We start from the raw sequence: 21,431 nt of genomic DNA on the forward strand, positions 1-21,431 counted from the left end.
AAAAAACTAGAAGCCAAACTTGTGCCCTGTCCAAAGCAAGGTAAGCATCTAGCAGTCACCTTATGCTTGGTTCTATTTTATATTCCTGTGTTTGATTTTCATTCTTTTTTTTTTTCCCACCTGTTTCTAGGTTGGTTGTCTTTCCTTATGTTGTGCTTCCCTGTACGCCAGCCTATAGCATTTTTGGTCTATGTTGGGTTAAGAAGGAGCGTAAAGGAAGAGAAAAAAGGGAGATGAGGAAGTTGAGGACAGAGGTTACAAAGCCATGCATGTCATTTTCTGTGACTCCCCTGTGTGGATTAAGTGCCGTGGTTTTCCAAGTGGACCAACAGCATTGTCCTCCCCTCTGAGTTTGCTGGCCATAAAAATTAATGCACTTCACCCCAACCTCATAATCAGACAGTCTGTGGATGAGGGCCAGGAGGCTGCTTCACATGATCTCCCAGGTTTTTATGCACAGGAAAATGTAAAACCAACAGGGAAACCAAAGAAAGGCTGATTTCTAAACATAAATACTGTCCATGTGTCCCACCACACCTAGAGTATTGATCAGAATAGCTCATGCTACTGCAATAAACAACCCCCAAATGTCTTTAGCATAACACCATAAAAGTTGCTTTTTGGCTCATGTCACTGTCCACTGTGAATCAGTGACTTGGTGGTGAGGGATGGGGTGCTGTTTTACTCACTTACTCAGCAAATCAGCTCGCCTCCGTTGCGAGCCCTTTTCATCTTGTGAGCCCTTGGACTTTCCCTCTGCACCCCCTGCATCTGAAGAAGCAGAAGGGAAAGCAGAGGGAGGGGGCTTCAGCGTCCATGTCTGGAAGCAACACACATCTTTCTCGCTCTCAATCCATTGATCAGAACCTGGTCACGTGGCTGCCGAACTGTAGGGGAGGCTGGGAAACATAGCCTCTTTGTGGCGCTGAGAGGAGAAGCAGATGGTTTCAGTGAGCACATAGCTTTGTCTCTGCCACACCCAGGCACCCGAGTGACTCCTGAACTCCATTTCTAGGTCACATTTTGGTGGATGTTGGTTTTCAGTTTCATTTTCTAATCAAGCTTTATCTTTTCTTTGTAACTCTAGCACAATGGGACTGAGTGTCACGGTCTTTGTGATGGCCCTCCTGCTCTCTGGTAAGAATCTTTGCACTTTATCAAATCCTAGATCCTTTTACTGTCTCCTGATGGGTCTGCCCACCACCAGCCAGACCTGAGACCTGGCAGGTTTCACTCCCCTTTGACTCTGCGCTGCACACTGTAATAAACCAAAGAGCTCCTGTAGAAGAGAGAAGCGTCAGGCCTGAGAGGCAGGCCCAGCTGGCATGCAGCCCATGACACTGCCCTTGTCCTCTGCTGCCTGCTCACCCCCAGCAGATTGGATGCCCAGAGCAGGGGCAGGCTGGCCTGCCTGGGGAGCGGGGGAGGCTGTTTCGCCAGGGGACTGTGAAGTGATCCTTTTGCTCCACATGCACTCCCTCTGGTCTCCTCTGTTCCACATCTGTCATCATCAGGTTCTTGGAAAACAGCTAATGGGCTTCTCAAAGTCTCTTTCTGTTAAAGCGCACCGATTTCCACATGTTTGGCCTTCCTTTTCCTGTCTCCCTTGCGCATCACCCAGTGCCCATGGGCCACCGTTGTCACCATGTACCGATTTCTGGCAGCTGTGTGCCTTAGGCTAACTGCCTCAAGCAATTTACTGTGAAATTAATGAAGCGGAAACTTTAGGCTTCCCCACTCACCTTTTCCACATCCCCAAGGCCTCAGGAGGGTCCCCAGCAGTGTGGTCACATCTTATACTTGGGTAACTGGGGTAAGCTATATTAACCACAGTAAGTTAAGACCACTGTAACTTGTCCTGCCATCACATTCTCTTCCTGCCAGATGCTATCATAGTGGCCATATGCATTTTGTATTTGGGTTCTGAAATCATTTATACATTCATTCATTCATTCATTTGAGAGTAAGAGGGATAGAGAGAGACAGAGAGAGAACCTATCTGATGGTTCACTCCCCAGATGCCTGCAACAGGTGGGTCTGGACTAGAGCTGAGAATTTAATCAAGGTCAGCCTCATAGGTGGCAGGGACCAGTTGCCTGAGCCATTATTGCTGCCTCTCAGGTTCTGCATTAGCAAGAAGCTGTATTCAGGAACCACAGGTGGGGACCTGGGCACTCAGATGGGAGAATGCAGGTTTCTTAACCGGCACCTTTTTCTCTTTAAGATTTATTTATTTATTTGAAAGGTAGAATGTCAGTAGATAGGGAGAGAGAGAGAGAGGTCTTCCATCACTCCCCAGATGGCCACAACAGCCAAGGCTGGGCCAGGTCAAAGCCAGGAGCCAGGAACTCCATCTGGGTCTCCTATGTGGGAGGCAGATTCCCAAGTACTTGAACCATCTTCTTTTGCTTTCCCAGGCACATTAGCAGGGATCTGGATTGGAAGCAAATGAGCCAGAATTGGCATTCTGATATGGGACGCTGGGGTCTCAGGCAGCCCAACCCACTGCACCACAAGGCTGGCCCCTTAACCAGCAACTTAACCACTAGGCTAAAACATCTGCCCCTTCAATCTTGCCTTAATGATATCCCCAACAAAACATTTAAAAGAATCAGTCCTCTGAAAACTCAAGACATTCCCTGTTTCTTGCTCCTCTCTGTTTCAGTTTCTCTCTGTGTAAACTGGGCTTGGCTCAGGTCCTTGCCATGTATCCCATGCCTTTCAGTTTGTCCTGGCCCACTCCTTCCTGTTGCTCCTTCTCAGTGGCCCCAAGAGGGAAGCCATTCCAGTTATGGTTTGAGACAGGCAAGGAAGTGACCTGAGCCTGCAGTTTGGCTACAACACCACTCAGGCCACTCCTGACAAACAGGCCCAGCCATGAGGTCACCTCCTTCAGATTGCCATACACCATGCCCTTGGCCATGATCGCCTTACCTGCTATGGGGAATGAGGAATTGGGGTACTAGGCAGAGATACTCCCTTACATCTATGCTGGCGGGAATGATCTTTTGTGATTTGTGTTTTGCTTAGCACCATGGATCTTGCTGAGCTCATGGGTGTGAAGTCTGTAGATATACTAAGTGATCATTCACTAGCTTAGCTAATAACAGTAGCTTCCAACTCCCAGGGCCAGTGACCTGCTACCGAGGCTGCTGGGGAGGTGGAAGGTATGTGTGTGTGTGTTTGTGTGTAAGAATAAGAGAGAGTGAGGCGAGAAAGGGCATAAGATCCTTTCCTCATCCCACTTCTTGATTTACTTATTTGACACACATATGTATACACAATCTCACTTGCTTTGTGTCCAGTACTGTCCCAAGCATTTTATAAATAGCAATTCATTTAAGCATAACAATGATTTTCTTTCTTGTGTCTTGTTATTAGTCCCTACTTTAAGGTGTGGACACTAAAGCCCAGGGAAGATACATAATTTACCCAAGATCAACTTAGCTTCTAAGTTGAGAGCTTGGGTTCACACCTGCCAGTGTAGATTCTGCGTCTCTCCATTGGATCATGGCATTATGTGGCATCTCTGTGCTCTTGCTTGTGAACCATCCATAGTGATAAGATTTATTCCTTCAGGACAGCTTTAGTGGAAAATGTTGCTTCTGTTCTTCCACCTTTCTTGTAACTGTCACCTCGGCTGTCCCTAAGGCTTGGGCCCCGGCCTTCTCACCTCAGTGACCAGCCCAGCTCTTATGACATGAAAGAGAAGGAAGAAAACTGCTCTGGCAATAAAATTTTCAAAAAGGTTGGCCAGAGATACCACTTCCCACTCCCCACCCCGCAAAACCTTCTGACTGTTCTACACGCTGGAAGTGAGAAAGTAAAGCCAAGAAACCCTATCAAAACCAAGTCTGGGTGTCACTTTTGCCCTGTCCTTGCCTTTGAAACTACTTCTTAGCCTTGAAAAAAATGATCTGCATTGAAACCTTAAAAATAACTCTTGCAAAAGGCAACTGTTTAAGCTTTGTAGTAGCCAGAGAATAAGTGATTATATTTCTGGCAGTGCAAATTTAAAGGGGGATAGGAAAACAGTGACACCCAAAGAGAAGATGACATTGCCAATACCTCACCCACTACCAAAAACAACAGCAAAAAGAGATCCCATTCTTTAATAAAGAATGGAAAAAATCTGTTGGAATTGTATCTTTCTATTCAGGACACATATCTGCTTATTGGGCTGGTGAACAGTGAGTGACCCGGCAATGGGGGCAGGCATCCAAAGAGAGAAAGGAGATGCAATTGGCCCAGATAATCCACAGCCAAACCACAGGGCTGAATAATTCATTTGGCAGCAGAAGTAAAACAGTCGGGTGAAATAATTGTGTCCCCAACACTCCCCCGCCACCCCACCGCATTATCCATTGTGTCTCCCTTTGTCAGGGAAATGAGGCACCACAGTGGACACCCAGGCTCTTCAAGCTAAAACTGGATGAGCAAGTAGGACTGAAAGGAGGCTAGAGGAGGCGCTCTGGCTTTGAAGACAGAGGTTATGATTTGAACTTGGCATTTGCCAAGCTGGGGGACGTCTAAGTGCCGTTGTCAGCTCTGTAGCACTTTTAGGCTGTAGCCAGAGTGGTTTGAAGAGAAGAAGTAGGTCCCACATCAGGAGGAATTCTTTCCAGTCCAACTCTTGACCATTGTTCTTTTTCTCTCTGAGGGTTTCTGGGCCCCACGGCTTCTCATTTCCTCTTGAATAACTCCTTTGGTTCAATTCATGTATCCAGAATAGTAGCCTGAAGTCTTTCTTCATTTTAAAATTTATGTAAAATTGGCTCAAACTTTCATGCTATATCCTGTGGAAAAGTCCACTTTTTATTTTTTAAAGATTTATTTAGTTGAAAGGCAGAGTTGGGGTGGAGGGAGTGGGAAAGCTCCATCTTCCATCTACTCATTCACTCCCCAAAGGCCCACCACAACTGTACCAGGCTGAAGCCAGGAGCCTGGAGCTTCATCCAGGTCTCCCACATGAGGAGCAGGGGCCCAAGCCCGTGGGCCATCTTCTATTGCCTTCTCAACCTTCTGATCCAGCTTCCTGCTAATGCGCATCCTGGGAGGCATTAGCTGATGGGTGCAAGGACTTAGGCACCTGCCACCCACATGGGAGACCTAGATTTTTATTTCTGGCTCCTGGATGCAGCTTGGTCCAGCCCCAGTAGTTGCCGGCATTTGGGGAATGAACCAACAGATGGAGGACTCTTGCTCTCGCTCTGTAGCTCTGCCTTTAAAACAATAAAATAAATAACAATTCAAGAAAACCCAGACTTGTAGCCCTTCCTTTGTAGCCAAAATTTCGCCTCTAGATCTGTTCCACATTTCCAGGCTATAAGGCCAGGTTCTAGGACCTCAAAATATACCTTCTAAAACCACTTATTTATGGTTTTCAATTTCACTCTTTCTTTCCTTCTCTCCAGACAGGTAGATGTCTTTATTAAAAATATTCAACTCTTCCAACTATTTAAAAGTCACTTTTCTGATCTTTATTATAAAGGAACAAGTAGAAGAGTAAAAATGGCTATATAAAATTGTGATCACAATATATATGCAAATCTCTGAATATGTTTATTGAGTATGGTTCCTACATACTTCCTTAAGTTTTTAAACTTAAAAGTTGCATTTTTATACTTTGAAACTATAATAATCCTTTGAGTTTAAATACTGTAATTTGTTTCCTTCTTCTTATTGTGCATCATTCATTTATATATATTGGCCCTTTGTCTTTGTCTTATGATTACTGAGGGGCTTCCAGTTTAATGGTCTTTGTTTTGTAAGGACTCTTTCTTCATTCCTTAAAGAATGAAGAGTCAGGGTGGACATTTGGCCCAGCAGTCAAGACAATGGTTAGGATGCCTGTGTCCCATACTGGAGTACCTGGGTTTGAGCCCTGACTCCAGTTCCTGAACCCAATTTCAATGCTGATGTGGATCCTGGAAGACAGCAGTATTGGCTCAAGTATGTGGATTCCTGGCACCCACATGGGAAACTTTGGATTGAGTTTCTGGCTCCCGGCTTCAGCCCTAGCCCAGGCCCAGCCCAGCCCCAGCCTGTGGGCATTTGGGAATCTCTGTCTGTATCTCTGTCTCTGTCTCCATCTCTGGCTCTGGCTCTGGCTCCCTCTGCCTCTCAAGTTCATAAATAAATAAAAATTTAAAAGATTAAAATAATCAATTTGATTCTTCTTTATAAATATGAAAAATGATATTTTATGTTGAGTAGTTTATCTTGCTAAGTATTTAAAATGCACTTTTGATCTGAGGAGTCATGTCTTTCTTCAGTTTTGGAGACTCGCAACTTCTCTTTCTTCAAATATTGATTTTATCTACCATTTCTTCCATTCTCTTCTGAAAAATATGAGAGCTTCTCAGCCTCTTACAATTCATCTTTCTTTCTGTAACTGTGTTTAACCTAGACTTTATTCTACCTATTTGCTTTTTTTCACCTTAATCTATATTTTTAATTTCTAAATTGACCAACACATTCACAAACTTACTGTTTTGTTTCATTTCCTCTATTTTTATGTTTCATAGTCTTTTGTACTTTGTACTATTACTTCTTTTTGAGGATCCTAAGGATACTTATTTTTAAACCTCCTTTTCAGAGTAAATTAATTCATAAATTATTGATTTTATGTTTCTAGACATTGTGACCTATCAGTATTAAAGATGAGAAAAAATAAATTAAAAGCTAGAAATAATCTCTTAGAAAATTTTTAATTGACACATGAAAAATTTGTACACATTTGTGATGTTTCAATACATGTACACATTGTATAAAGTTCAAATCGGCATAAGCATATATGTCTAGTCAAATATCGACCTGTTTGTAGTAAAAAACATCCAGTGTCCTTTACTCCAGCTTTTTTGAAATATACGGTATATTAGCATTGTCTATAGTCCACCTGCTGTGCAGTAGAACAGTAGAACTTGTTTGTCCTTGGGGTAGGCGTCAGCCTCCGCAGTTAAAGCACCATTCGGAACACCTGCAGCCCATGTTGGAGTCCCTGGTTTGAGTCTGGTTCCTGTCCTCCCAATTCGAGGTCCTGCTGATATACACTGTGGGAGGCAGCAGGTGATGATTCGAGTCCTTGGGTCCCTGCCATGCACATGGGAAGCCTGTATTGCATTTCAGGCTCCTGGCCCAGCCCCAGATGTTTCAAGCATTTGGGGAGTGAAGTAGAGGATGGAAGACCTGTCTCTCTGTCTCTGTATCTTTGCCTTTCAATTAAAATGGAGGCGGGAGGGGAGAAAAGGACTTTTTTCTTGTGTCTAGCTCTTAGTACTCATTGACCAAATGTTCTCCATCCCTCCTTCCTCTACTCTCTCCAGCCTTGGTGAGCACTAGTCTACTCTCCACTTCCGTGAGATGAGCTCTAAAAATGTGTGACTCTTGGTGAATGTTTACACTGGGCCAGTGTTAACTCAAATAAAAGCTTTAATATCACCACATTTAATCCTCGCAACAACAATGTGCTGCAGATACCATTATTGTTCCTATTGTTTGCAAAAGGAAATTGAGATACAGAGGAATTAAGTAATTTGCCCACAGTGGCAACCAGATAGTCAGTGGTGGAGCTGAGACTGAATGCATGATGTCCAAAGTGCACACTGCTGACTTGTTCGAATGTATCGTGATTCATAAAGCCGTTTAACTTATTTCTAGTGTGGTGTTCCCATGAACGATGGGACAACATGCACATGCAATTTGATGTACATGTATCTTTCTATAGAATGAATTCCTAGAAATTGAATTTCTAAGTCAAGCTTTAAACCTATATTAATGTTATTACATCTTACCAATTGTCCTCCAAAAAGTTTGTACCAATTTAGAATTTCACCAGCAATGCGTAAGAGACCCATTTCCCCATCCTCTCACAGGCACCAGGTAACTCCAGTATTTTGTTAGTATCTGCTAATCAGACCGTCCAAAAGATGGCCTCCCTTCGGGATTTAAATTAAATCTCCTTGATTATCATTGAGATTCTGTCATTCATTTCTTCAATAAGTATTTACAGAGTGGCTTCATATTTATGAGGGACAGTTGAAGGTACCCAACATGGCACAGCTGAGAAAAAAGCTAAAACCCTGTTGTCACAATGCCGATTGTAATGCGAGACGCCAGGTGCTTGGCTGAGCCGGGGAACATGCAGCCGAAGGGTGAGGTGTCAGGTAGCTGATAACGGCCACAAGACGAGAGTGAGAGTTAAGCTTTTAATTTCTTCTTGCGTGCCGTAAACAGGAGGCTAACGCGGGAGGAAGGGCCACCTTCCTCGGTTCCTGTGCCTCCGTGGAAGGGCACACCCGTCAGGGGCCGGGGAATCCGCGCAGACACGTGGCCCGGCCCTCTGTTGAGGAAGCCAAGAACACAAGGCTCTGGCAGCTTTATGGACGCAAGAAGAAGGGGACCCAAAGCAGGGGAAGACTAGGAGAGGAAGATGAGGGAGCAGGAGGGCTGGCAGTGGGAAAGGCCTAGCTACTGAGTCGGAGTGCGGAAAGCCTCTTCCAGGTTGCCCCTGCTCCCCCACCGAGAGGACGCGTGGGGCCTGGCACCCGCAGACGACCTCTGCCCTAGGCCCAGGAGGAAGAGCGCTAGGAGTGAAAGTGCCTGGGCTAGGAATGCAAATGTGTGAAAGAGCATGACTGGCTGGGGTGACACCGTGACTGCAGCCCCCTCCAGAGACTGCCCACAGCGGCTGCGCGCCAGGCCTGCGCGGGGGAGGCAGCTTCCCCCATGAGGCCTTTGTAATTGCCAACCGCCAGGCCTGAAAAAAGTCCCATGCAGGTTTTTACCCAGGAGCTAAGCTCCCCGAGACGGGAGGACAGCACTCAAACAGCCCGTATCACGTCAGGGCACTGTAACAGGTGGATGGTGAAAAGCGAGGCAGCAGCATGGCCGCAGCGCGGACGATGCTGCCTTCGGTAGGACGGCCAGAAACGTCTCCCTGGGAGGACGCTTTGTGTGAGGAGCCTACGTGGGGTGGATGGAACGGCCCTCTTCTGGACAGAGGGGCGAGACGCAAAGAAGGCTCGAGATAGAGAGCGTCTGGCCTTTTGGAAGAATTTGCAAACAGTGGGGGAAGGGGTCTGCAGGGGAGCAGGGCCCAGATGGTGTGAGGCCTGCAGGGCTGTTGGGGGTGGGGCATCGGCTGTCGTTCTCAGGGCAGTGGGAGTCATCGCGGCCTTTGGCACAGGAGAAATACGGGACCAGAGATAAACTTGGGAAGGATCCTTTTGGCTTGAGGGACTAGACTTGGGGGAGGGGGGCAAGGATGGAGGAAGATGCATCAGTTAGGAGACAACCGCAGGATCCGATCAAGAAGTGATGTCCTGGCCTAGGATCGTATCTGTAGACACACTGAGAAGCGTTCCGATTCACAATGAATGAGGAGAGGGCGGCAAATTCCTGGGGTGGTGATGGTAGCAGGAATGAAAGGAAAAGAGCAGAGGTGGGCATCTCAAGGTGAGGACGCTTCAAACTGAGACTGTTTGGGGGTTGTCATGGTAACAGCAGCGTCTGGGCTTTGATCCAGAAAGGAGATAGCTGGGGGAGAGAAGATGACAAAGAGAGGCCTCCGTGTGCATGAGGATGTGGAATGGCAAGCCAGGGCTCAGACCTTCAGTGAGGAAGGGGGCACCCAGAGGATGATGGGTAACAATGACAGCAAGGGGTGGAGGTGGGACGGTCTACAGTGTTTGCTTCATGGGGCTGGATTTCCAAGCACTTAATCATGTGTTCTGCATATGACATTATGCCGCATAGTTCAGCACATCATTTTTCATGCAACAGTTACGTTCTACATTTCACTAAATATGTACAGCAATTATGATCTATACTATGTAAATATATATGATTATATACATTTGGACACTTCAAAGCCTTCATGGTAATGTGCAATTAAAAGAGAAGTTTATTTTGATGCAAAGAAGTTTTTCCTGTTTTTAAAGATTCATTTATTTATTTGAGAGGCAGAGTGACAGAGAAAGGGGAAGTGGCAGAGAATGATCTTCCATCCACAGGTTCACTCTCCAAATAGCTGCAGCAGCCAGGAACTCCATCCAGGTCTCCCACATGGTTGGGGGTACTTGGGCCATCCCAGGCACGTTAGCAAGAAACCAGATTGGAAGCAGAATAGCCAGCACCTAAACCAGCACTCTGATATGGATGCTGACATTGTAGTTGGTGGCTTAACCTGCTGTGCCACAACAGTGACCCCTGCAAAAGAAATCTTGAAATTCATTCAAGAAATTTTTTCACAATACTTATTTCCTCGAACTTTTTGAAGACTCCTTATATAATATATTTGTCTATATAATAGAATGCATGTGAGCATGAATCAAACCAAAGTTAGTCCTAACAGAAATAGCAATAGCTATGAGAACTTCTAGAACCATCCCTCCCCCCTAATAGAGACTCTCTCTGGTAGCCTAAAAGATAAAAGTGCCCATGGTCTCTGGATCCATACAAAATTCTTTTTGTCTGATTGGCCCTTCTTTTTGCTTCAAATGGAGTCCTCGCCCTTCTCTTAACATTCTCAGCTGTGGCTGTAAGTAGTTCCAGCCCTTGGCTGCTGCACCTGGGTATTCCCCCACGGATGACTCAGAGGACTGCAGATGGCAGTGGGTGGGGAAGCATTCACTGAGGTAGTGGAGAAGACTGGAGGGCAGGAAGACAGCACCTGTCACTGTCCAGATGCAGGCCTCCAGTAGGCAGGTGGATAGGGGGATCCAGAGCCCTAGCGAAAGTATGGGGGCAGTGGAAGCCGCTGTGACTTAATCGCTGCTAGTCAGCAGTTGAATCCATGGGCCAAAGACAACAGGAGAGGGTATGGGGAGTAAGAAGACCAAGGACAGGCATTTGAGGTCATCAGCATTTAAGGGAGTGATCAGAAGTGTCTGGCCAGGAAGTCGGACACAGGGAAAGAACAGAAGAACTTTTCAGGATGGAGAGATGCCAACAGCATTAGATGTGACTGAGCGGTCCAGTGAGCTGAGGTCTGACCGGAGTGCTGGGCTTTGCAGCGGTGGGACGTCCCTGACAGCCCTCTGGCGGGACAGTTTTGGTGGAGAAGTGGGGGTGGGCAGTGGGAGGGAGGGCAACATCAGTTGCTGACTCCTTTAGGGAGTTTGACTGTAAAGGAAAGAGAAAGTTAAAGTGATGATAGGGGGTGGGTGTGCAGTGACTGCTGTGAGGAGAGGGCGAGGTCGGGGAGGGTGTGAGCAGGGCGAGTAGCAGAAAGGCCAGGGGAAGTGAGAGGACACTGCCCAGTGGGAATGTCATCAGTCTGTCTGCACAACCGAACGCTTTCCTCAGGAGTGCTCAGCCGCTCAGTTCTAGGAAAAGATGTGAGGGTACATCAAAAGTTCATGGAAGATGAAATTGAAAGAGAAGTTAATTTTGGCAGAAAAAAATTTTGATATTTCAGAAATGTCATAGACAGTGTATATTATGGAAAAACTGCATGAATTTAGAAATCTTTGCACCCAAATAAGCTTATCTTTTTATTTAATTTTCCATGAACTTTTTGAAGTATCCTCATACATAGATTGAAAGTAGAATGTCCCCAGGATGAATTCTAGAGACACAGGGGCACACTGATTGAAGCTCCTGGCAAGGAATTATTAAAAAGACATGCTGTTTCTGTGTTGTTCAATATGATAGCCACACTATGTGACCATTTACATTTCAATTAATTAAAAATTAAATAAGATAAAAATTACATTTCTTTGTCACTTTAGCCATATATCAGATGCTCACTAGCCACCTTGACTGGTGACTGGTTCAGCAAAGACATAGAACATTTCCAGCGTCACAGAGTTCATTGGCGACCACTACACTATAGGGTCGCTCAAGTTGAGGTCTTGATCAAGTTGAAGAACAGCTGTCGATGCAATAAGCAAGAGCAAAATCTGGAGGGATGGGAGGTTGTGGACAGGGATGAGTGTACTGAGATTGAAATTCTGGGAACTGAGGTGTTCAGGCGACACAGTGGAGGGTTATGTCACTGGAGGGAGGCAGCTGAAGTGGTCCGTGGACGAAAACCCCTGGGGCTGAAGACGTCAAAGAACTCGGAGGCAAGGCGGCTGAAGGACTCACTTGCGATGAACTCACCCAAACTGATGCTAAGAATTGGTTAGAAAGAAGACCTTGTGTTGAATGCCAGAATCCTCAGGGAGCCAGGGGGTAGAGAGCACTGATTAGCAGTCGAGAATAATAGGAGAGGGGATACTTCCTGAGGGAAAAGTGCTGCTCAGGATCTCTGGGTTGGGCCAGAGTTCAGTAAAGAGCGACCTTGGTGGGGAGCACTGAATGGAGACGCTGGGGCCTAGGGGAGTGTACTGCAGTGGGGTGAGGCTGCCAGAGGGCCTAGTGACGCTTTGGAGGAAGCCTAGTAGCGGCAGGACATCCCCGAGCACAGATGAGTGTGGTCACGTGAAGAAGAGGTAGATGATCCTTGCATAGATGAGCTATGCATTTGGGGTGGTGGCCCAGAAACACTGAAGTCCTCATGAGATCAGACGCCTCACAAGGCCAGGTGTGTCGCAGGACTCTCGCGTGCTTAACCCCTGAGGTCATCGTACAATGGTGACTACTAGACTGAGACCAACTCTCTTACCCACGTGCTGGGCAGGGGAGAGATTCTCCATGCTTCCCCATCACTGAGGTCTCAGGGAGACTGCGTGTTAGGTGCACTAACGTCTGGGGAAGTGACAGGAGGAGAGAAGGTACCTGGGGAAAACAGGTCTTGCGCTAAATCTTCCCCCACATAGTCAGAGAGGGTAATTAGCTGGATCTCCCCTGCCTGCCCTGAGTGATATCATGAAAGCCAGTGGTGGGGGAGGCGCTCCCGAGTGTAAGTTGTGAAATACTCTCAGTTCCACTCAGAATGGACTTCAGAGTGATTTCCACCCCGCCGGGGGTGGGGGGATGGGGAGTTGGGGGAGGGCTTTGGGGAAGGATAGTTGGAAACACATTTTCCTGTCATTTTCTCTGATCCACGCTGTGGATAGAGCAAAGCAGCTTCTCAAACTGGAAGTGCTGGTTCCATGGGCCTCGGCTGGGGCAGATTCTGCATTCCCGGCCAGCCCCTCACGCAGCCCAGGCCGCTGGCCCGCACAGCACACTTTGGGTTGTAGATGAGGAGGGGAGCAGTTAGAGGGGTGGAAGAGGAACCCCCTTGCAATTTTTGGGAATCGGATCAGAGAATTTAGACCAGTCTGTAGGTAGAGAGAGTAGGTGGAAATGGGAGGGGGAAAACCCACATAAATCAAGAAGAGAGGAAAAATAAGGGTAAAGTCATTTCCAACTTCAGAAGGTACAATGAATGGCGGAGTACTAACATAATATTGGTCATTACCGGGCAGAATTTTCTTTTTTTTTTTTTTTTTTTTTCCAAAAGGCAGAGTTAGACAGTGAGAGAGAGAGCGCATGCGTGAAAGGTCTTCCTTTTTCCGTTGGTTCACCCCCCACAAGTGGTTCACCGCCCCCCCCCCCCAAGTGGCCACTACGGCCAGCGCGCTGCGCAGATCCGAAGCCAGGAGCCAGGTGCTTCTCCTGGTCTCCCATGCGGGTGCAGAGCCCAAGCACTTGGGCCATCCTCCACTGCCTTCCTGGGCCACAGCAGAGAGCTGGACTGGGAGAGGAGCAACCGGGACAGAATCCGGTGCCCCAACCGGGACTAGAACCCGGGGTGCTGGCACCACAGGCGGAGGATTAGCCTAGTGAGCCACAGCACCAGCCACCGGGCAGAATTTTCAACTGGTTTGCTTTCTCCAGTAGATCCCTTTCCCTATCACAGAGTGTATTAGGCGCCAACCAGTGTTCCCCCAGAGCAGCGCGCCAAGTGTTTACAGCAGGTGGCACTGTTGTGTTGTCATTAAGTTTAGCAAAGGTGCAGCCGAAACCCCAGGTTTGCCTTGTGAGATAACTACCACATGCAGTAAATCTTCCTTGCAACCCCCTTTTATTGTTCTGGCTTCCCACATAGGGCTTTTCTCCTCCTTCCCATATAGACAGACATCCTATACAAACGATGGGTTTTGTGTTTCAAGTGCCTCACGAAGTTCTGGTGAGTGTAATGCACTATAATAGGCAGTGAGTCCAACTGGGGCCAACTCTCCCTGAAGCCTCTTCCCCTGGAGTTCAAGCCCAGCGCCAAGCCCCCTTGGTTGTGTGCTCTCATGGGTTCAGTTTTCCGAAGTTCACGTCGCTGTTCCTTGCTCTCCTCTTCCTTCTTTGAAGAGGAACCCTTGATCAGATCAATTTCATTTCTCTCCCTTGCAGGGCACTTCAAAAGAAGCTCTCTCATCCCTCCCCACCAACCAGCCCCCTGCCACCCCCACCCCCCACCCCACCCCCCGTGCGCCGGTTTCTCCTTCAAGACAACAGCCCTTTGCTTGAAATCCTGAATCATGAAACTTTGTTTAGAACCTACTCCAATTTCCTCCCCAAGGCGATATCTAACTTCAAATTAACTAAGGCACTCCTGCCTCCCTACCCTGCACTTCTCACGCACCACTACTTGCTTTTTTGATCAAGTCTCTCGTGGTTCTGTGACCCGGAAAAGGCCCCCCAAATCCCCAAATAGGTGATCAATCACATTTAAGGAAGTGGGTGACCCAAATCCCACCCCCCACAAACCTCAGTAAGCTGTTGGGGACCAAAGCCTTTCTCTGAACTCTTCCAGCATGTTCTCTAGGGATTGGAAAAGTTCCCAAGGGCTGTGCATCCTGGGAGAAGCAAGTTTGTGGTGCCTGTGGCTTCCCCAGTCCTCCCAGACACATCCTCACCTTCCTGTCTATGACTCACTGCCAGCATTTCATTCATGCGTCTTAAGTGGCCTCTGACAGTCCCAAGACAACCCTTCTATTTGCCTAGTTCTCTTTCTGATCCCTGAAAGAGCTTAGAGAGGCCGTCAAGAATAGCAGCCGTGGTGGCCTCTTCAAGTCATTTCCAAACTGTTTCATGTCCATGAGGGAGCTGGGAAAGGAGGCTTTTAGGGAGAAGTATTTGGATTTCAAAGATACTACCTCTGTGACCACCAACCAATGAGGCATAATAAAAAGGGTGGCATCGAATGTATTGCTGTTATTGTCAACAATCTTTTCACCATAGCAGACCAAGAAATAAGGGGTTAAGGAGGTAAAGGCAGAGCTTTGGGTGATGGTATACAAGTTAGAGGGTTGGAACAAGTGCTGCAGGGAGAATCAAGATCCAGGTTATAGACGACGGTGGCTGAATGGGTTTCTAATTCTGCTGGTTTTCCCTTTCCTAAGATTTCAATTTGTAGAACCATAGTACTAGAAAGACCCTTTGAACATTTAATCCACACTTTCATTAAACACATGAGCAAGCTGAGGCTTGTAATGATTGTGGTGTTCACAAGTCTACACATTTAGTTAACCGTGAACTTGAACTTCAGCCCTACCCTCCAGGTGCCCAGCATCTATGGCACACTTCCAGAGCTTCATCTGTACTTCTTCACTGCCATAACTGACAAGACGGCATCTGGGGGTTGGTAGAAAGAGAAATGGAATTTTGCTTTTTATGTGTTTTTTTTTTTTTTCTTTCCTCTTGTTCCTCGTTCTCTAATCCCCATCTTTCTTTCTTAGGTGCTGCTTCCCTTAGGATACAGGCTTATTTCAACAAGACTGCAGACCTGCCATGCCAGTTTACAAACTCTCAAAGCAGAAGCCTAAGTGAGCTGGTAGTATTTTGGCAGGACCAGGAGAGGTTGGTTCTGTACGAGCTCTTCTTAGGCAGAGAGAAACCTGACAATGTGGATCCTAAGTACATTGGCCGCACAAGCTTTGACCAGGAAAGTTGGAACCTACAACTTCACAACGTTCAGATCAAGGACAAGGGCGTGTATCAATGTTTTGTCCATCACAGAGGGGCCAAAGGGCTGGTTCCCATCTACCAGATGAATTCTGAGCTGTCAGTGCTTGGTATGTGGTGTGTTCAGACCCTTGACCTTCTCAGATGAGATTACAAGTGGGTAGTGAAATGGAGGGGTGGGCGTAAGGGACGAGGGGAGGGGGCCAAGCGAGAGCAGGCAGAGGACAACCACTTCTGGGAAGTACGTTTGAAAGGAATTCAGGGGTATGGGAGCAGGGAACTGAAAGTCCTCACACTTTTGATAGTTTGCTTCTGAAGGATCCATAAGAATCTACTCTGGGGACAAAATAGAGCTGATTGAACAAAGGTAATGTGGTTAAGTGAAAACCATGGGTATTTTGGTCATAGACAAGTTTATGTAACCACAGAGGCCTCAAATCTTTTACATTCATTTTCTGCTATGGTCCAAGATTTCTCACCCACTAAATCTTTGCCTAGAGCACCTAGCAAGGGAGACAGCTGACTGATCTGGGTTTTCCCCTTCAGCCTCCTAGAGGTTGCTTATGAGTGGTTTGCTGATGAGCCCACTAGACAGAAGGGAAATGACCTGACAAACAACCCATGAGCTGACCAACCAGCTCCTCTGCTCACCAGGTCTTCACAAGCCCAATGGTCACTACAGATTACTATTATTTGAAAGGCAGAGAGATGGTGAGAGAGGGAGAGAGACAGAGACAGACAGAGACAGAGACAGAGATAGATTCCCCTATACATTGGTCATTCCCCAATGTTTCTAACAGCCAAGGTTGGGCTAGGCTAAAGCTAGGAACCAGAACTCCATCCAGTTCTCCTATGTGGGTGGCAGGGACTCAACCACTTGAGCCATCCTTTGCTGTTTTCCAAGGTATGCATTAGCAGGAAGCTGGGATCAGGAGTGGAGCTTGGATTTGAACCTAGGCATTCCGATATGGGAAGCAGGTGTCCCAAGTAGCAGCTTAACTGTGCCAAATGCTAGGCCCCAGATTTTTTGTTGCTGTTGTTATCATCATACAGTAGAATTAGTATTTTAGTTTTAATGTAAAGTCATTCATTTTATAGATTATATGTAGATTTATCTAACCACCACCATAAAGAGAATACAGAACATCCCACTACCCTAAAATATTCCCTCTTGTTATGCCTTTATAAAATCATATTCTCTCTGCAGGCATAGCTCTTCTTTTGCATCCTATTGTTTTGAGAATGTCAGGTAATTGGAACCATAGAGTATGTAACCTTCTGAGGACTGCTGCTTTCATTCAAACACCTTTGAGTTTCATCCAAGCTGTTACATGTATCAGAAGTTTGTTCTTTTTTTATTGCCAAGTAGCATTCTATGGTCTGTCCCTTCAACCCATTGAAAGACAATGGGTTGCTTCCAGGTTGGGGATATTAGGCATAGAGTCACGGTAAGCATTCACGTACAGGTTTGTGTATGAACTTCAGTCCTCATATCTCTAGGGCGGCTACTCAGATGCGGTATTACTGAATCCAGATTAACTTTTCATAGAACCCGGTAAGACAGGTCAATACCTATTGCAAAACCACAGAGTAAAGCAGAAGCAAAAGTAGAAACAGACTGGAGGGCTGCCCTCACCGTGTTATTCAAACTGGGTTACAGGGCTTTCCAGACATTTAACCCACTGCTAATCAGTGCTTTCCAGTGTGGCCAGGTACCTTTGGTTCCTGGAAGAACACACTGTGAACATATTGTGCAACATAAACAAGCAGGTTTTTTTTTTTAAAGTTTTCTATTTCTTTTTAATATGTATTAGAAAAACTATAAATAATTTATCCAAACTGATTTCACCGATATTACTAGTAAGTCTAAATAATCCACTTCTACAGTCCATATGAAGTCTAAACGGAGTGCTCAGTGGAATATTGATACAGGAGAACTTGGAAAGATGACAAGCAAATGACTAACATGTTAGGAACAGTCTACCATATTATAAATGAATATGTAGAGCCTGAAAACTATTCAGTAACTACAGAAGAAGAGCAAGGATTTGACTGGCAAGGGCTATGTGGTTACTTCAAAATGTTCACAGGATTAAAAGATATGTTTATGTTAGTGCAAAAGATTTTTGAAACCATGCATGTTTTCTCCATGGCATACATCTTCCATGGGCTTTTTGAAGCAGCCTCATGATAGGCATTAGATGCCAGTTACAGCCACAAAAATATAATTGGCAAACAGGCACTGAGGTTTTCAAAATCAGTTTGTTCCCTAAATAGATGGATTTGGCCTTCTTCTTACACAGAATGTGGTGAAAACACCTGGACAGTCAGGCCCCAAAACGGATTTTGAACTTCCAAATCCAAAATCTCTACCCACCCACCCAGCACCATCCTGCTTGGGTTTCTGAAAGATAAGACCCGGAGCGTTCCACGACTATGAACTCTGCTCCTGGTGGGACTTCAGCTCTGTTCCCCTCTGCTCTGGTGAGCTGGAAGTTTTCCCATAGTATACTTGGATCCCAGGCTTGGATCACTTCTTCCAGTGGCTCCCTAGCCTGGAATAGTGGCTTCATTGTACGTCTTTGTTAACTTCATTCCAGCACCCTCTTAACTTTGATAAGCAGGAAGTGAGCATAACTCAAAACTCCATTACTGGAAAAATAAATGTGGAGTCATTATTATGTGGCTCTCACTGTGGGCTGAGGCCCATGATTCAGAAACCATGAGGCTCCCAGGTGTCCCGCAATGAGTTCCCAGTTCAGGTACTTAGTTACTCTCTGTTCTAAACAGATCTGAATTTAGACTGAGTTTTGTTTTGTTTTGTCTTGATCTCTATTCTTATTTCAGCTAATTTCACTCAACCGGAAATAACATTAATTTCCAATATAACAAGAAATTCTGCCATAAATTTGACCTGCTCGTCTGTACAAGGCTACCCAGAACCTAAGAAGATGTTCTTTGTGCTAAAAACTGAGAATGCAACCACTGAGTATGATGGTGTCATGCAGAAATCTCAAGATAATGTCACAGGACTGTACAACATTTCCATCAGCGGATCTATCACATTCTCAGATGATATAAGAAACGCAACCATTTACTGTGTCCTGCAAACTGAGTCCACAGAGACATACTCCCAGCATTTCCCTATAGGTAAAGCTGGTTTCTTTTTACCAGGTGTCATACCAAATGCTTAAGGCAGATCATGCAGTGTGTCCTGCTTAGTAGAAGGCTCTACCTGGGCCATTTGGTGATGCTGTAAGGCAATACCTAGACCAAGGGCACCTAATGCATCCGAATCACACAGGCAGGAGGCTGAGAAGCTCTGCACCTGAAGAAACAAGCGTTTAGCCCTGAAACTGACTCAGTCTTTTGGGTTACCTTTGGATGAAGTATTCTGAAGCTTTGGTCAAAAACTGCAGGTTTCCTCTAGGCTACAGTACTTCCATTGATTAACGTACCCACCCACATGCACCATGCAAGCATATGTACATACAGATGGGTAGTACTTTTATGAATACAGAACCATCCTTAGGAAGTTGTTGGTTCAGGAATGAAAACTAAAAGGTAAAAGACATCTTCACTGCCGTAGAAGATCTTCTGGTAGAATGAGAACTCTATGATGCATGCACATGGAGATTAGTTTTCAAAAAATCTAAATTCTATTCCTTGGAATATGGGGCTAAATTTCAAACAAAAGTGGTTGATAGCTTTATTTATTTAATTAATTTATTTACTTAAGAAGGAGAGAGAGAGAGAGTGAGAGAGAGAGACAGAGGCCTCCCATCTACTAGTTTTCACGCCCTAAATGTCTTCAATGGCTGGGCCTGGGCCAAGCCAAAGCTAGGAGCTGGGAACTCAATCCAGGTCTCCCATGTGGGTGGCAGGAAACCAAGTAGTTGAGCAATCATGCTGCCTTCCAGGGTTCTTCATTAGCAGGAAACTGGAGTCAGGAGCTGGAGTCAGGTATGAAACCCAGTCACTCCAATGTGGGTTCCAGGTGATCCAACTGCTAGGCTCACCACCACTCTTGATAGTTAGTTTCATGGGTGTTCAGAGGCAAGCAAATTCTTGAAGGTTAGAGAAGGCTTCCTAAAGGTAGTGGGAACCCTGTCACAGCCTGAAAGAAATTATTTGGCTTCATGAGTGTGGTGAACAGAGGAAGGGCATTCTGCATGACAGGTTCTGTAGTGACTTGCTGAATGGAAAAGCTGGGATGTTGCAAAGACTCAGCTGGTGAGGGACCCACAGCGGATGGGCCACATCGCACCCCAGTGCAGGGAGTGTGTCACAGTCAGAGCCCGACAGGCCTGTGGCAGGTTCACAAGGGGCTACAGTCCAGCTGAAGGAAAGGGTTGAGACCAGGGGCGCACATCTTCACAATGGACCTTTTAAAAGTTCATGAAACTGTGTATTATGCAAAACTACACACGAATTTCAAAAATTGCTGGTACTAAAATAAATGTATCCTTTAATTCTATTTTTTCATGGAGTTTTTGAGATAGTTTTGAAGGAGCAGTACCTGCAGGATTCCCTCCTGGAGTGCCCTCTGTGCCCACACTGCCCATCCCCTCCTGTCCCCCCCCCCCCCCACCAACTCAACTGCTTTGTGCTTTCCCTGGCCCCTTCTCCAGCTCTGGTTCTTTGTTTTGCCCTCTCCTGGGACATCCATCCAATCCTTTGCCCCAACCTGGTCTTGTTGCTTCCCTACTACTGCCATCTCATTGTTCACACTTCACTTGGCCTTTGGATATACTCCTAGGAACAGGCCCTGGGCCAGTTCTTGCCAACCAGTTTTACACCTGGGCCAATCCCCTCCCCTGATACTGATTTCCTTTCCACCCAGACACTTCAGCCTCTGAGAGTCAGGTATATGGTGGAGTCACGCAGCCTGTCCTGGCTGTTCTGCTGCGGCCTCTCCTGGCCCGGATAGAAGCCTCTCAAAGCTACAGCTGAAGTTCAGTGCCTTCTTGTAGCCACCAGCATCGCTACATCACTACCCATGACATGCCCTGGGGCCCTCCATTTGACTGCAGTGACGGACAGTTGCACGGGGGCCTGCCAAGACTCTGGCCTCATCAAAGCTCTCCTTTCTCCTGCTCCTCCACTGCTGCTGGCAAACCTCCCCAGGCGCCACCACCTTCAGAAATGTTTCTGTTCTAACTACCTCGGAGAGATGGGGCTTGCCCATGTGTGTCCCTCTGCCTGATCAGAGATAAGTTAGACTCGCAGTTGACGCCCCTTGTTGGATGTCAAGGGTACCAGTCTCCATGTAACCAGTATAAACTCCCTTTATAGGCAATGCCAAACAGGCTCAAGAGGGAGCCCCCACTGGTATTAAATATGGTCTACAATGCCGACAACTCCTTTTCTTAAAGTCCTAGGTACAGGGTGTGAGGCCACAAATTGTAGCTAAGCTGACAGGAAGTCAGCAGCTCCTATTTGTCCTGTTTAGGACCTGTTCCCAAGGATGTCTGTAAAGTGGATCACTCAGTTCTAAGTTTTCCCCACAAAGGCTGATTTTCAGCTTCCCAGAAGCTTAGGACTTCCCATGCATGGAAGTGACCTTGACCTCCAGGGAGCTGATTCTGACCCTGATACCT

The 21,431-nt window shown here is 46.4% G+C and overlaps 1 protein-coding gene across 1 annotated transcript in view; it reads left to right on the plus strand.

Moving 5' to 3' along the window:
* Positions 1 to 1,087: 1,087 nt before the first annotated feature.
* CD86 (CD86 molecule) overlaps positions 1,088 to 21,431 on the plus strand; it is a gene marked incomplete at its 5' end in the record, with an annotated part of 30,564 nt that continues 10,220 nt past the window's right edge. The window contains 3 exon segments of the mRNA NM_001082208.1: positions 1,088 to 1,137; positions 15,606 to 15,941; positions 18,679 to 18,981. Of these exon segments, the coding sequence (NP_001075677.1) occupies positions 1,088 to 1,137; positions 15,606 to 15,941; positions 18,679 to 18,981 (689 nt within the window).

Source organism: Oryctolagus cuniculus, chromosome 4 (genome assembly GCF_964237555.1).
Source record: "Oryctolagus cuniculus chromosome 4, mOryCun1.1, whole genome shotgun sequence".
In the NCBI taxonomy this organism is placed as follows: domain Eukaryota; kingdom Metazoa; phylum Chordata; class Mammalia; order Lagomorpha; family Leporidae; genus Oryctolagus; species Oryctolagus cuniculus.